At 42.5% G+C, this 16,720-nt stretch overlaps 1 protein-coding gene across 2 annotated transcripts in view; it reads right to left on the bottom strand.

Annotated features, from left to right (window-relative positions):
* Nucleotides 1-1,154: 1,154 nt before the first annotated feature.
* Nucleotides 1,155-16,720, bottom strand: part of hnf4g (hepatocyte nuclear factor 4, gamma) — a 63,348-nt gene continuing 47,782 nt past the window's right edge. For both annotated transcript variants that reach the window (XM_034163806.1, XM_034163736.1), the window contains exons 6-11: nucleotides 14,309-14,396; nucleotides 13,882-14,034; nucleotides 6,093-6,142; nucleotides 4,884-5,070; nucleotides 1,527-1,646; nucleotides 1,155-1,333 (exon numbers count right to left, since the gene is read on the bottom strand). In XM_034163806.1, coding sequence (XP_034019697.1) covers nucleotides 1,212-1,333; nucleotides 1,527-1,646; nucleotides 4,884-5,070; nucleotides 6,093-6,142; nucleotides 13,882-14,034; nucleotides 14,309-14,396 — 720 coding nt within the window. In that variant the 3' untranslated portion in view covers nucleotides 1,155-1,211. The remainder of the gene's footprint in view (nucleotides 1,334-1,526; nucleotides 1,647-4,883; nucleotides 5,071-6,092; nucleotides 6,143-13,881; nucleotides 14,035-14,308; nucleotides 14,397-16,720) is intronic.

The following is a 16,720-nucleotide window of genomic DNA, read 5'->3' as shown; positions in this document are numbered from 1 at the left end:
AATTTTAGGAATAAGAGGGAGGGGGCAGCACACGGCTTGAACGGCAAAAATGTAGATGTGCGAGTTAGTGGGTTAGTGAATTAGTCCTTTGTTTGTGTAAGCAATAACGCTAAAATAGTAAATTGTATTATTTAGAAACTCACCAAAAAAGCAACTTTGTTTTGTCTATTAAATATCACATAGATACTATATCTGCCACCTGCAGGATCATTAGCGGATGTTGGCTAGAAAATAGAGCATCACAAACAGCTGTGATTGAGCCGTCATGTAGTTTGCCCTCCTAAAAATCGGCTCCCCCCTGTCTTCCCAACGCATGTGTCATCTCAGAGCATCAGTGGTGAATCACAGATTATCGCCTCGTTTCTGCTTAAAACTGCCTTGTTTCTGTTTAAAACTGACCTTAGAATGATTTAAGGGTTTTTACTTTGATGCACGCGCAGTGAATGTAGGGGGGAGCAATTTTTAGGGGGGCTGTTCGGTCGGCATGTTGTGTGCTTGTTGGTGCGCTCTGCCCGCTGGCATCGCCTTCGCATCAGTGTTTGCTAATAAATTAAGATAGCAACCATTGGGAGAAACATTATGCACACGAAGTGAACAAATACAGGATGAAATACACAGCAGAACAGGAAAGGAAAAGAGGAATTAAAGAATGGTTAGAATGTGTGGCTGGGGATGATACTAAAATGTTTCATCTGTACTGCAAATTAGTGGCGGCATACTTGAAACGCTTTTCCCAAACTTTTTGAAACCTTTCCATTGCCATTCCGGAACCTGTGCTAACTGGGCCCTCACTAAATGTTTTCAAACGTTCCACTCAGTTTCCCCCTCTGGTGTTGAAACAATGAAACACGTTAATGAACGGCTGCAGTGACAGCACGGCCTGTACGTGCACGCACGATTTTGTATGTTGTATATTTTCTGTGGCCTCCTTCAAAAAGTTGTTGTATTTCATTATTAACTGTTTGCAAAGACTCTTTGTCCACTTTTTCTTTTAAGGATACACAGCTGAATGTTTGACATTTTCAAGGTGCTACATGCAGCATTTAATGTCCAATAAATTATTGTGCATCTGTTAGTTTAAACAAAAATCCAACCAGCGGGTTCACAACTCGGCGAAATGGGAGCATTTTTGCGGCCTGTTGAGGGGCGACTGCGATGTCATAAAGTGGATTTTATCGACTTTTAGTCTTCTGGCAGCATACAGGAAGACGTCAGGGGTCGGTGTGTGCAGATGGGGAGGGGCTGGCTGCAGGACAAACAGGCTGTGCAAAGTGTTTGTACATCTCAGGGGGTGGTCCCTGTGTCGGTGATGGGATGGGCGTGTCTGGAGAGGCTGCAGGAAGAGACGGGGGCAGTTAAACTCCCAGGAAAATAAAATGTTTTTGATAAACAGATTAAAGATTTCACATCTGTGGCTGCATCCATGTTTTGCACCAATCTCACTTGACCATTAGGTGGCGTAATATCAGCAGAGTGCTGTTGTAGCTGAATGTGAGGGGTTTGTGTGTGATCTCTGTGTGTCTCACCGATCCGTGGCAAGTGTGACACCGGCATGGTGCTGATGACGAATGTGTGTCCAGTCACAGGGTCCTGGGCCAGCTGGGTGTGGGCCGGGTGGTGCAGGTGGGCCGGATCTGAATTAAGGCCTGGATAAGTAACACAGCCACCAATCATAAGAACAGATGTTTTAAAACACCTGATTGATCAAAATGGTTTTATTATATGTGGCACTGAATAAATAAATGATCCAACCCCTTTAAACCTGCAAAATTTTAGCTGGTCTGATTTTAACACCTTAAAGTTTCCAAATTGGCAGGTTTGAATTTATACTGCAGGTATAGATGTTTTAAAGCAGTTATGGACCAGCATAACCTGCTTTGTACATGTTCTAAAACTGGTTTTACTGCTAACATCTGTAAACAGGTGGTAGAACTGGTTTATAATGGTGAGAAACTCCTTAAATTAGATAGAATCTGGTACACAAGAAAAGAAGAGTTCAGATGCAAAACCCAGTATCTCCAAAACCATAAATTTTTAGTTGACGCCAACATGTACTTGGCTGTCAAGGGGACCATCAGTGTGCAAAATATGAAAGAATTTGAACAAACTGTTTTCATGTTATTGATGAAAGTCTGTGCATTTCCGCATAGGGTTTCCTTTAAATCTCCATTTTCAACTGCATTTTTCTCCATCTGAACTCTTCAAAATGTCCAAAGATTATACAAGATTTGATTCTTTAAAAATGTGCATAAATATAATTAATTCTCAGATTTACCCAAAATGCTCCCACCTGTGTTCATGTTCTTCAGTTTTCAGTCTTTTCTCAGTTACTTCTGCCTCACTTTGACTTACACATTCACATTTCTAAATATATCACGTCAAAAATATTTGAATAGCACAATGTATTTTTTGAAAGTGTCATTTCACGTTCTTGCTCAAAACAACAAAAACAGCTGTTTCTGTCGTCCCCAACTCACATTATTTTCTTTCTTAAGTTTTTTTTTTAGTATTTGGTAGGAAATGAAAGGCATTTTCATTTTTAAGAGATCACTTTATTTACATATATTTTATATTTGCTGACTGTGGTTCTGCCCAGAATATATTTGTTATGTTTGTACCATTAAATATGTTCACTTGTTGATCCAGTCGTCTTCTTATATTCGCAGTAGTTTATTTTAGTCCTGCCTAATATAAATGTGGACAACGCTGAATTATTCAATATTTCTTTTTGGCTTTAAACCTTCACATATACTTGTATAAGAAAGTTCTGCTGAGAATGCTTTTTTTGTTGTTTGTTTTTGGTTCACATTTGTTGACACCTTGATCTTGCCTGTTGCCAGATTTACTCTTGCTGAAATTCGCCCACTTTTTCCTCCGTCATGTTTAAACTGCTGCCTTCACCTGAACTGGGAAGTCACATTATTTTCAGTTAAGCGTTAATGCCGCCACGGAAGCTGATATTTTCTCAAACTATAATTGAAGTCAGTGTTGTGTGTTACTTCCATGTTACTTCCAAAGACCTAAAATAAATGACATTAAACCGTGTGAGCTCGCTGAGCTAGCTCGCCATGTAGGTGAGGTTAACATTTCTAATGTTTTCACCTTTTGAACAACTATAGATGCTGTTAGCTGATACATTTAACCAAACCTGTGTGTTTGTGAACTCCTTTACAGAAACCAGGGGGGATAGTGTTGTGTGTGCGCTCCGCTGCCCCTGTTTGTGTCTTTTGTGTTTTGAATTCGTCTTTGTCTGAATGTGTTTTGGTTTGTTGTTTCGCCCCCTTTTGGTTCTACGTGTGTGTGTGTGTGTGTGTGTGTGTGTGTGTGTGTGTGTGTGTGTGTGTGTGTGTGTGTGTGTGTGTGTGTGTGTGTGTGTGTGTGTGTGTGTGTGTGCGTGTGTGTGTGTGCGTGTGTGTGTGTGTGTGTGTGTGTGTGTGTGTGTGTGTGTCATTCTTGTGGGTCCTGTGTGTGTGTGTGTGTGTGTGTGTGTGTGTGTGTGTGTGTGTGTGTGTGTGTGTGTGTGTGTGTGTGTGTGTGTGTGTGTGTGTGCGCGCTCTCAGTTGTGTCTTTGTCGTTCATGTGTGTGGTGCTCTTTGGTCACTCCCCCTGCCCTGGTGATGTGTCAGTGAGTTGTCATCAGTGTCTCTCACTGTCTGTGTTAGGTGTCTGTTCGGTCACACCCACAGTCAGGGTCTTGGTATGCCGCTGTGTGCAGTATGTTTGTTATTTGCAAGATGTTCCACATTTACATTGTACATTTATTATTGTCATGTTGATTTTTTTTCCCACCCCCATGGTGCTATGTTCCATTTGTGGTTCTTGTGGCTCTCTGCGTGTTTGTTTAGTTGCTGATTTAGGGTTTAGTCTACGTTTGTTTTTGGCATTTTGTGTATCTTATGTTTTTGTTTCATATTTATTGATCAGGTTGTATTTCTACTCACCTTGGGATGTATGTTTTGTCTTTTATTTCTTGGTATTTCTTATTTCCTCCCGTGTCTCAGCATTTCTGTTTTTACCTTTCCTGCACCTGTTACTCATTTGTTGTTCTGCATTTAAGCCACTCTCCTTTGTCTTTCCTTTGTGGGTCAGTTGCCTTATATTGCCTTATATTAGGGAGGTGATGGTTTAGTGGTTAAGTGTTGGGCTTCAGAGCAGAGGATCCTCAGTTCAAAACCCAGCCAGGCTGGAAAATCATGAAGGGCCCTTGAGAAAGGTCCTTAATCCATAGTTCCTCCTGGGCTCCACACTCGCACACATCGGTGTGTGAGCATATTTGTGTGAATGGGTGAATGTGAGGCATCATTATAAAGTGCTTTGAGCTTCTGATGCAGATGGAAAAGCACTATATAAATGCAGTCCATTTACCATTTACCTTTCGCTAGTGTTACCTGTTAATTCCTGATCTTGATCTCTCAATGTGTAGTGTTGTTGTAAGTACCCTGTTTAGTTATTGCACTGTTTTTTGTCAGCTGTCTTTGGTTAATTCACACCTACCAACATTCCTCCACCTTGAGTCGTGTTGGATTCTGTATTTTTGTTGTAACTTCCCTGCACCAGCTTGTGTTGTATTTCCTCACCTGTGGATATTAAAGCACCTTGTATTTTTGGAACTCATCCCTTGTGTCCTGGCTGTCCTGCTATTGAGGTTCAATTTAACTCAGATTTTGCTTAAATTGTAACAAATAGAGCTTTAATTTTATTTATTATTTTATTTATTTTAAAGTACTGTGAACGGGCGTAGTGAAGCACATCTTTGGGTCCAAGCTTCTCAGTTGGGATTCCAGATTTAGGAGGCACCTTCTTTGACTTTTCTGACTATAAATTCAGATTTCCCGCTTTGAGATAAATGCCGCGTACTGTAAGCAGATCAGGCGCCAGCTCACCTCCAAGCAGCATCTCGTGCAGCAGGTTGTCTATCTTGGTCAGGCCACAGAGCTTAATGAACTGGAGCTGTTCAATCATCTGCCAGGTGATGCTCTGCAAAGTGGGGAGCAGCAGTAACAACTCTCCAAAACGGCCCCTGGAGTCGTACTGACGGTCATTAATGTAGTCTTCCAGATTCATTTGCACCTGCACATGTGGACACAAACACAGCCAAGCTTTAGAATTGCTTAACAGGTGCAGAGAAGATTACTTATGATGGTTACCACGTGTCAGAACCTGTAAGGGTTAAGTTTTTAAATAGTCATCTACAGACTGCAGCTGCTGGCAACAGTCATTCAGCTGTAACAGTTTGGTTTGTGATGTAATTTTTTAGTTGGAAATTTGTGGAGATGAGTACAACTATAGGTTTTTGTAAAGTGCATACAACAGCTAATCATAAAATGGGTGATTATTTTTTTCCAGAAACCACCATTGTGGCCATCTTGGATGGGTAAAAATGGAGACTTAAAATAGTTTTTTTTTTTCCAATATCTGCTTTTAGATTACACAGGATCTTGATTCCAGTGGCTAAACACACATTTTTATGGCCACAGAATACAATGGTGCTGATTACAAAAATGTACATGTGGGCATATGGGTGATCTTCTTGGATTTTTGAACATGGATGGGTCCATATACATTTTTGTAACTGGCACCAATGCATTCCTTGGCCTTGAAAATGTGTATTTAGCCACTGGACAAACAAGATCCTGTGTCATCAAGAAGCAGATATTGGAAGAAAAAAACACCTCCCATTTTAAGCCTCCATTTTTACAATCCAAGATGGCGGGAATAATAGCAACTATGGTGAGAAACCGTGAAGTAGTTTTGATGTAATCCTTCAAAGCCTACATAAAGTGAAACTTGATCGAGGATCCGGATCTGGATCACTTCCAAAATTTCCAAAAAGTCTTCCACGGCCTAATATCTATATGTGGTGAAAATCTTGTCAAAATCCATGCAGTAGTTTTGAGGTAATCTTGCTAACAGACATACAGACAAATAAATAAATAAACGCTGATGATTTTATTGCATCCTTGGCGGATGTAGTAATAAAAGGCACAATGAGGTTTGGATGCATTAAATTATATAACAGTGTTACACAGATATTAGAATATGACTTTCTCAATAAGATATCATACAGAATTGGGATTAAATGCTTTACCCACCTGCAGGCGCATGGCCTTGATCTTTGATGGGTCCCGCAAAGACTTTGCATCTGCAGATTGGGGAGACGAGACATGGAAGTGGGAGAGAGAGAGAGGAAGGGACGGATTGACAGGCAGCAGGAAGAGGAGAAAAACAGAAGGATCAAGGATGGAATTGAGGATTTGAATGAAATTGATGGAATGATTACCGTCAAACTGGGGCACGATAAAATGAGATTTAGTTGGGAGAGAAAACAGGCAGCAGACTGTGGTCACTTTGAGGGATTGACAGGAAATACAACCAGGTGCACAAGATCGATTGGGGAAAAGAAGGATTTGCCTGAAAAGGCGAGCAATATCATTAAAAAATTATTTTCTTTCTATTGGAACTGGGGGAAACTTTTTATCTTTCTAAATCATTTTTTTTCCACTTTATTTTTTACTTTCTGTTCTGTTAATCAGGTTTTTACTGTCTGGACATTGAGGATGTATTTCCACCTTCACTGGTTTGTTGGTTTGCGGAATCACTGAAATGCTAATGAATAATAATGTTTCATGAAACATAATGGGGTGGTCTGGAATAGAAACTGCAGAATTTTGGGGGGAGATACAAATAACACCTGTTATGCCTTAAATAAATAGAAAATATCTGTTATTCCACAGAAACCTTGCTTCTGTGATCAGGACAATGATATTTTGAAATTTGTCTGTTTTCAAGAATATTCACGATTCGCCTTCACTACTACTGAGTAGTCTTCTAGAATATTCTTTAACTGCTAGAACTGTCCAGAATTTTCTAGAAATTTCAAGAAACGTTTAGAACTTTCTAGAACGTAAGAAAAAAAATAAAATCAAAGTTTGTGCTGAATGTAGTCATTTTTCCATAGACTTTAGACATAAGCAGTTGAAATATAACACTTAGAAGCCAGGAACAAAAATTGTGTTACATAGTGTAATTTACAAGAATTATGATGTAGTTAATAATTACAAGTAAGTTGCCCATAAGGACAAGAGACACAACTGTAAGTTGATTTTTGGCTGTCAGCCCATCTTATTTTTGCCAAAATTCAACATCTCAAATGGATAAACAAATGAGACCTTGATGCACATTTGAACAGCTTTTGTCACCATCTAGCAGCCAGTGTTAGCATTTTAGCACTTCTGGTACATTTCCTACTTGAAACCCAAATTCAGTAGAAATGGCATTTATAAATGTCTGGAACATATGGTTGTTGTTTTTTTTGTTTTTTTTGGCACATAGAGCTTTGACATAACAGTATTAATGTATAAAAATTCCAATTTTAAGAATTTTACGGTTCTTGAGTTTTAAGGTCATACACTGAAGGACATACACTGTCAGTGATATTCCTATTTATGTCACTTTATTGGAACTTTATTGAATGTAGCTATAAGAGTTGCATCCCCAGTGGGCATGGCTACAGGTACAAGACATTTCCACTCTGCCACGGTGATTAATACATTGTTGTGCTACTACTTTGTGAGAGATTTTGCAACCCCCCCCCCCCCCCACAAAAAAACCTTGAACAATGAAAAATTGTTTATATTTCGGTGGAACATAGTAGAGAAGCTTGAATCTTCGACTGGACTGGGTTGCTTGACGTGAGGACATTTCGCTTCAATCTGCGGTGCTGGTACAGCCTTTTTGTCATGGTCCTGCCCTTGATGTGCTTTCTGTTATGACTTTTTCATTGATCTTTGCTTTCTTGTTCTGTACATCTGTATTTGCATTCCTGCCATGTTCATGTTTTCATTGGTTTTGTTTTCTGTTCATCATTCATGTATTGTGTAGTTTTGTCTTAGTAGCTGTTTTGCCACATTGTTTTCATTAATTGTTACCTTAAGTTTTCACTTCAGTCTTGGTTTTGTTCTGTTTATTTAATTTCTTGTATTATGCTTTAGTCCCTTTTCTGTGAAGTTTACTTTTGTCTGCTTTTGTTTTCAGTTTATCACTTAGTCTTCTGTTTAGTCATTTTAGGCATTATCTGTTATTCTGTCGTCTGTGGGTTTGTTTGCCATTTTGTTCTTGTTAGTTTTTATACTCTAGCCATGGTCAGTTCCGTTCTAGTTTTGTCTTAGTCTTTTATATTCTGGCTGGTCTGTCCACTTTAACATGTACTAGTTTTTGGGGTCATTTCTTTCCGTTTGCATGTCATGATGTTTAGTTGTTTTTTTCTGTTTTCTTTCATCTCTGTCTCATTGCACTTGTCTCTACATTTTGTTATTTCTGTTATTTCTTCATCAGAATTACCTTTTGGTTTTTGCTGTTCAGTATTTTTGCACTAAGTCACGCCCACCTGAACTTTTCTGTTTCTTCTGTTTGCCACGCCCTCTTCCTGGTTCTTCCAACACACCTGTTCTCACTTTCCTCATTTCCACTTTGGTTATTTAAACTCTCTGCCTTCACCGCCAGTTCATTGATTTTCACAGTCCTCGTACCAGCCTTCTCATAGCTCTGCCTTGTTTTGCCGTGTACTGACCCAGCTCTGTTTTGTGACCTCGTCTTGCTGCTGCCCACGTACTTTGTCTGCTTGTGTTAAAGACCTGAGCCTGCCTTTTTGACGACGCCCTGGCCTGCCGACTATCTGTACCTCTGCATCCATGACTGCCTAACTGTGTACCAAATCCAAGCTCATTTTTTGACTGATAAAGCCTTTCAATTTCAATTCCATTGTCTGTGAGTTTTTGCATTTGGGTCCCACAACCTTTGGTGCCACATCACCCCGAGTTCCTGACCGACGAACTGGCCATAAATGGGACTCAGCAAGCTCACTCCCAGTCATGTCTGACAACTCTCTCTCTGCCAAGGACCTGGACATGGCCCTCATCAAGGACATTTTTTCTGAGGTAAATTTTTTTCTTTAACTGTTTTCACTCCTGTTACACCCCGAAGAAAAAATTTGACTTTTTGGACAAAGCTTGGAACCTGGTGGAGGAGAACTCCTGGCTGTACGATCTTTTTCCAGAATTAGAAGATCTGGACAACTTGTTTGTGGCAGGAAGCCTCCCAGCCTGGATTTACCAGCCAGAAACGCACTTGCCACCCACACACCAGCTCCTTGACAGCGAGTCTGAGTGGACCGACCTGGATGATGACTACACATCAGAGACAGAAGGGTCATATCTACAGGACACAGCCACCATAGTAGACGGGCCCCCGCCCGGTCTGCCAATTCAAACTGGCCAGAACATGAAGCCTGCAAGTTCCACTCCTGCCTTGGACTCTGTTGCTGCTCTCCCAGATTTAGAGGTGATAAAGAGGATTTTTTCTGATCTTTTTTTTTTTTGTCTGCTTTCGAGACTGTTATGCTCCAGAAGAGAAGTGTGATTATTTAGACCAAGCCTGGAACCTGGTGAATCTACATCCTTGGCTGTTTGACTATTTTCCGGAGCTTCTACACCTTGACAATGTTTTTTGTGAACAAAAGCGGCCCAATTGGATGAAACACCCAGAGGCCTACCTACCGTCAGAAGACGACGAATCTGACTGGATTGATGGTGATAAGGAAGAGGAGTCTGAGTCAGAGCACTTAGCACTACAGGACACGGCCACTGTGTTCTTTAAGATTCAGGACTTATTTTATGAATATCTGGACAGCACAGGTCGGCAGGAACGACAACGGATTTTTTCGGCATTAGACCGCATCCTACAGGATAAGCCGGGAATCATGTCATCTTATCCAGAACTCGCCAACATCAAGTCTCTGTTTATGCAAGGTCGGATCCCCACCTACATTGATGACCCAATGACGTTTCTGTTTGAAGCCGACATTCTAGAGTCCTGCTCGGACACACCCCAATCTATTACGCTGTCCAACGCTGCAGTCACGCTGCCTCCGTCTGACGCACCGGTCCGCTACCAGCAATCAGCATCGACACCAGTCACGACGCTTCCTTCACTGTCTCTGTGTGACCAAGAGACTGCCACACCCTCATCCGTCCCACCTCCTCAGCTACCCACACCTGCACCTTGGCGCTTAACACTGAAGCCGGCTGAGAAGTGCCAGCCAAGAGGTTCGGTCCCGCAGCCGAGTGTGGCATCACCACAAGTCACTCCTCGTCAGATCCCTGTTCTGATGCCACGAAAGCTCCGAAATGACTCAACATGCATGCCACCGGATCCCGTGGAACCTTGCATACCCCGCGTCCTGTCTGCCAAGTGCACGCCGCAGGAGGAAGCAGGCCCACTCACGTTCCCTGTGCTGCCAGCAGGGGAAGGAACGTCTGTGGTTGTCTCTTTGACGGGAGCAGAAGCGCTCTCGTCTCCAACTTTGCTTGCAGAGTCACCAGGAGAAGTCATGCAACCTGAGTGCCTCACAAAGTCCACTGATCGTGAACCAACTGAAACATTGAAGCCGTTACAACTCACCGAGGCACGCCCGTGTCAGCAGTCATCCACAGCGTGCAATTCCTTCCAGTCCTCAGCAGCGCTCGTGCCCGCCGACCTAATTCCTCCATGCCCGCCTCCTGAGGTCGCTGTCATCCACTCTTCTCCGAGTACACCACTGCTCCCAGCACTGCGCATGCAACAGGAGCCTTCCACGGCGAGCACGACATCCCAGAACCCAGCAGCATGTGTTTCTGCTGTGCGCCCACGTTCAGACTCATCAGAGCATCTCCTGTCCCACGAAGCTGCGACTGAACTACAGAAGGTCACACCACTCGAGCCTTCAGCCTGTCACACCCCGCATGAGACATCACTTACGTATTCATATCCAAAGTCTTCGGCAACGTTTCTACGTCTAGCCACAGCGTGCACGACTATTGAAGGCACAGACATATCCATGACCTCCACACTACATCTGAACCAATCAACGCCACCCTCAAGGGTGCCCTTGGGGATTATGATCTACAGAACTGTGAGTTTTTTATTTTCTTTTTTGAACATGCTTTTTTGGTGGTTTTTCTGCAGTTTTCGTCTTGTGGCAGGTTTGCATAGAACCTTTTTCCACAATGTATTGCTCTTGTATTGTTACGGTGCTAAGCTAATAGCAACCATGTCTTTTGATATGTGTTTGAGAGATCCTGTTGGTCTGGTCCTTTCATTGTTTGCTTTTTTGTTGGGAACTGGTTGGTGCTCCGTATTTGGGCTCAATCAAGATACCCCCCTGGTCCATTCTGGAGTGGTTGGTTCCTGTTCACCTCCCTAATCTTTTGTGTCAGTTTTTTTACTTTTTGCACGCTTCAGCTAAGCAGTTTTTTGCTTCCTCAAACTCTTTTGATAACATCATGTATGTCAGTGGCTCCCATAGCTTTTTATCTCGGTGGTTTATTCACTATTATGCTGTATCTAATTCATTTGCTGGGTTCGTTAATCCTCTTACTGTGGCATTTTTGTTTATGTTCAGTGTCAGTATTATCAGGCGTAGGCCCCCAGATTTGGCTGTTTGTCTGTCAATCTCCCTGTTTTTTGGACTTCCTTGCATGGTAATATGGGGTTTGGGCATTAATTCGCAGCCTTCCCTATTCTGGGGGCCCGGTACTATGTTTGGTCTCTGGTTCCTTCGTTCTGGGGTAATGTTAGCCCTTCCCTCCTGCCCTTTTGCTCGCCAGGGTTTGGGTCATGCACCTGACCCAGGTCCACTTGCTCCCTCTGTCACGAGGCCCTGTCTCCCTTCTGGCCGACCTCCTGAGCCTCCTGCTCATCGTCATGGGCTTCGCCGTCGTCCCCCGGACTCCATGCTTGTTTGTTTGCCTGACTGCCTGTTTGTTCCTTGTTTTTTGCTTTGTCACCCTCCTGCAGGGCTTTTTGTCCCTCCATGGTGTTTTGGCCACCCAGTTGATGCTGCCCTTTTTGTAGGCGGTTCCCTTGGGTTCTGGCCCATTCACTCTGTTGTCTGTGTCCTCCAACCGTTCCCCCATCCCCTCTCCTGTGGTCGGTTTGTGCCTTGGTTCTTGTTGTGTTCTTGGGGAGGTTTGTGGGCCCCCGGTGTGGGCCCATGGGGGAGGGGTGCTGTCATGGTCCTGCCCTTGATGTGCTTTCTGTTATGACTTTTTCATTGATCTTTGCTTTCTTGTTCTGTACATCTGTATTTGCATTCCTGCCATGTTCATGTTTTCATTGGTTTTGTTTTCTTTTATATTCTGGCTGGTCTGTCCACTTTAACATGTACTAGTTTTTGGGGTAATTTCTTTCCGTTTGCATGTCATGATGTTTAGTTGTTTTTTTTTTTTTCTGTTTTCTTTCATCTCTGTCTCATTGCACTTGTCTCTGCATTTTGTTATTTCTGTTTTTTCTTCATCAGAATTACCTTTTGGTTTTTGCTGTTCAGTATTTTTGCACTAAGTCATGCCCACCTGAACTTTTCTGTTTCTTCTGTTTGCCACGCCCTCTTCCTGGTTCTTCCAACACACCTCTCTGCCTTCACTCAAGCCCCGCCAGTTTGTCGATTTTCAGTCCTTGTACCAGCCTTTTCATAGCTCTGCCTTGTTTTGCCGTGTACTGACCCATCTCTGTTTTGTGACCTCGTCTTGCTGCTGCCCACGTACTTTGTCTGCTTGTGTTAGACCTGAGCCTGCCTTTTTGACGACGCCCTGGCCTGCCAACTGTCTGTACCTCTGCATCCATGACTGCCTAACTGTGTACCGAATCCAAGCTCATTTTTTGACGGATAAAGCCTTTCAATTTCAATTCCATTGTCTGTGAGGTTTTGCATTTGGGTCCCACAACCTTTGGTGCCACATCACCCCGAGTTCCTGACACTTTTGTGTAACGGCTGCTTAGTCTCACCTATGTAGTGTTCGTTACATTTTTCCTGACATCTGATAGAATACACTACATTGTTTTGTTTGTAACTAGGGACCGCAGAGAGGGCATCAGTGGACCTCAGTCTGCAGTTCATCTCCACCTTAAAGACACTAACCACACATTTGAGGACAAGAAAGTTAAAATCTTAGCCAGAGAGAAGAAATGGTTTGAGAGAGGGGTCAAGGAGGCATTCTATGTGAAACAGTTGAAACCCAGAATTAACCGAGGAGGGGGTCTGAGACACGCTTTGTCCCCTGTTTACAATGGGGTACTCAGATCAAAGCAGTTTCAGTCCTTTGTTCATAGTAATGAGTCATTCACGTCATCAGGAGAGCCGTCAGTCCCATCGTTAGGAGGGACAGCTACCCGGTCATTAGGAGGGTGCTAACTAGAGCACAATGGGTGCTAATTAATGCAATTGTTTAGTCACTAGCCAATAGCAGTCTGCCTCTCTGTAGGAGGGGTCTGGTTAGGTTTAAAACTCCAGCTTTTGTGGCTTCTGTTTGTTCTTCTCTACAAGGGTCAAGACAGAAGTCAGACTACCAGAGCAAGAATTTTAGCTGAGGAAGCTTCTGCAATTTGAAGCATCCTCGCGTCAAGCAACCCAGTCCAGTTGAAGATTCAAGCTTCTCTACTATGGAAACCACCTGGACAACTGAGAGCCTTCACAGAAACATTTTGGTGGAACCATTTTGAATTTTGGCAGAAATCACATGTGGCATGCTGAGAATTCCACGATGTTATGTGCCACGCATTTGTTATGTGTAGAAATGTGTCGTTCCTGTAGCCCCCTCCAATTTTAATTCCCCCCACAAGTTTGTGATTGATTATCATGATGCTGAAACTCAAAAAATTTGTTGACAAATTCTGGTAAAATTTTGTATAGTCTTTGGTTCAAAAACGGGATGAGCATGCATGAGCATCTCTTTCTATAAGCCTGATGACATCACAAAGATCTGATGGAGGAAAGTCAGATATCTAAGGACTGCCCTCTGTCTGTGGGCGGAGCTAATAACAGGTGGAGGACCACACTGTAGTTCTTACCTGGGTCAAAGAAGACTATAGCCTTGAGAGCTGCGTACTCATTGTCGTCTATTTGAATGTCCTGAAAGGGCTGAACCAGCTCGTCCAGCACACGGTTCGCGACCCTGCAGATCTCTGGTTCCGGACTGTTCCTGTGGATCACACAGCTGTTACCTGCAGACACACACAGTGCTGCTCAGCCACGGCTGGGTGGGGCTACCATTGACATTTCTGCGATGGCTTTTGTAGCCTTTAGAGTGCGAGCAGGTAAATCTTCATGCTGTTAAGTGTCCAAATAATGACAAGTGCCTTTTTCAAGAGACACTTCTGAAGTCACAAAGAAACCGAAACTTTGAGTTAATCATTCTCAGCTAACACAACATTTGATCAGTCTTTACGCTTCACCGCTGAACCACCTGATTGCATTTAAATAACACGTTGTTCTTACCTAAAAGCAGGAAGTCCTTGAACGGCATTGACCTCTTGGCGACCCCGAGTAAGAGTTGTTCACCTGCATGAGCCCTGAGCAAACTCACCTGGAAAGAAAGTAGAACACAGTCCAGTAACAGACGGCATGTTTGAGCTGCACTGTGGGTTTTTTTTAGGGTGGACACGAAATCACCTCCAAGTACTTTTAGTTTAAGATGACATCACACTGAAAATAGTTTGTGTTCCATGTATTAAACATCCCCAGAGTCACAAAATACTATACAGGAACAGCGATCCAAGATTTCCAGCTTTGTAGCATCCGGCGATTCATACTGGACATCTTTGCATTGATGCGCCGTGTTTGAGTTGACGGATTGTCATACAGAAAACAAAAACTGCAGTCAGCATCTTATGTGGCCATATGGCACCCCGTTCAGCGTGCCGCTCTCATCGGAGCGACATCTCTACTATTTTGGTATTGTGGGATAGCTTGCCGGACTACTTTCGCCTGACCCACGCTGAATTTGCAGACATGAGAAGATGCTGCTGGATGAGCGTGAGTATTGACTCACGATCATTTAGGCGTAAAAACACATGAGATACACAAGTTCTTGTGCCATATATACAGTGCTTCTGATGTTTTTGTTACCCATGAAAACGCACTGTCATTGCAGGTCTGGGAACTACTTTTGCGCAGGAATTCATGGAGCACGTCGGCCGTGGACGCGTACTAACACAGAATACCCAGAAACTGGTTAGTTGTTCGGCCAAAATGAGAGCATCCACTTTTAGCTTGCCATAAGGTAAGCTAGTGGCGCTTGTGAAATTATGGCCACGTGGTAGCAGTTAGAGTAAATATATGGGGTAAGCTAAGTGCGATTAACACTGTCGATCAGTGTTAGCAGCAGTTAACACGACTGCATATGCTAGTCATGGTTAACACTGACACGCTGCATTCCAGTGTACTTGGAATTCGGTGGGGGGGCTCTGAAAAGTGCAATGGAACAGCCATTCATGCTGGAATTGAAAGTCGGAAAATCAGGCAAGATCACACGGTGAGCGTTAAGCAGAATTAACTTGTCGTTAATCTTTAAATGTCTGTAGTGATTGATGGCAAGTTTTATACAGTAAATGCATCTGACAGGTACTGACTGGAGTTTGTGGATTTTGGTGTTGTTTGGTGTCAGTGTGGCAGTTGGTCCCAAAGGTGAGAACCCCCTCCCAAGATGGCAGCTGCCCAGTCTCACACTTTTTTCATGCTCGTGACGCATTTTTTTTTTGTTTTTTTACTATTTCTAATCCTACCCCTTCTCCTAACCATGACCCCCACAACTCCCCCGCGTCATCCCACATTTCCTGATACCGTCACAATATGATTTTTTTTTGCTCCCCTCACAAAAATGTGGCGCTTTTCGTGACTGTATCACAAACTAATAGATTAATTTAGTTTTTGTGATGCCATCATGAAATGGCGTGAGATTGGGTTGATGGCAAATGAAAATATCACAAAAAGGTGCTTGGATGTTCCATTGCAGACATCCGTGTTTTCCTGAGATGCACCAGAACACATTTCGATTGGACTTCAGAAATACCAACTCAGACATGTATACCAAATAGAAATACCAACTCTGACGATTTCTGACATGTAATAGAACGCAACGTAAGCATTACTCATGATTAGCATGACCATGGAACTATAGACCTGGAATGGACGTATGCACCTTAATCTATTAGCGTCGCTCAGGACAGGAAGGCGCATTACTAAGGGTGGAGATGTGCAGATCGTCAATAATAAACTGACCGCTTTTTTTGCACTAGCGTCACTATTTCTTAACGGATTTTAATAAATGTAGGCTTGTTTTAAAGCCATTTGAAAGCTCTTTCCAATGAATCTATGCATGTGTGGGTGGAAAAAAAACCTTTATGTAAAATGCAGAAATTTGGGGAAATTATGACGAACTGTGCTGCTTTTCTCTCTATTGTCGCTATTTAACAGATTTTAATAAAAGTAGGATTGTTTTAAAGCCCTTTAATTGCTCTTTCTAATGAACCCATACATGTCTAGGTAGAAAAAAAATGTTTTATGTAAAGTGTGGAAATTTGGGGAAAATATGCCATTCTGTTCATTTACTGTGATGGTTTTTTTCCTGTCATTATAATTGTCGATGGATTTTTATAAATGAAGCCTTGTAAGTTGTATTCAAGCTGATTAAAAGCTCTGCTGAACCCATACATGCCTGGATAAAAAATCCTTATGTATTAAAATATAAATCTGAAGTATGCCTTGCCATTGTGCTCATTTACCTTGCTGCATTTTCCACTGTAATATTACTGCTAGTCTTTTAATGACAACAACATATATATGATTTTTACTAACATTTTAATACAAGTAGATATAAAGCCATTCAGAATTTATGACTTTTGACCCTCA

This window comes from Thalassophryne amazonica, chromosome 1 (genome assembly GCF_902500255.1).
Source record: "Thalassophryne amazonica chromosome 1, fThaAma1.1, whole genome shotgun sequence".
NCBI classification, from domain to species: domain Eukaryota; kingdom Metazoa; phylum Chordata; class Actinopteri; order Batrachoidiformes; family Batrachoididae; genus Thalassophryne; species Thalassophryne amazonica.
This window is presented reverse-complemented; position numbering and strand designations above follow the sequence as displayed.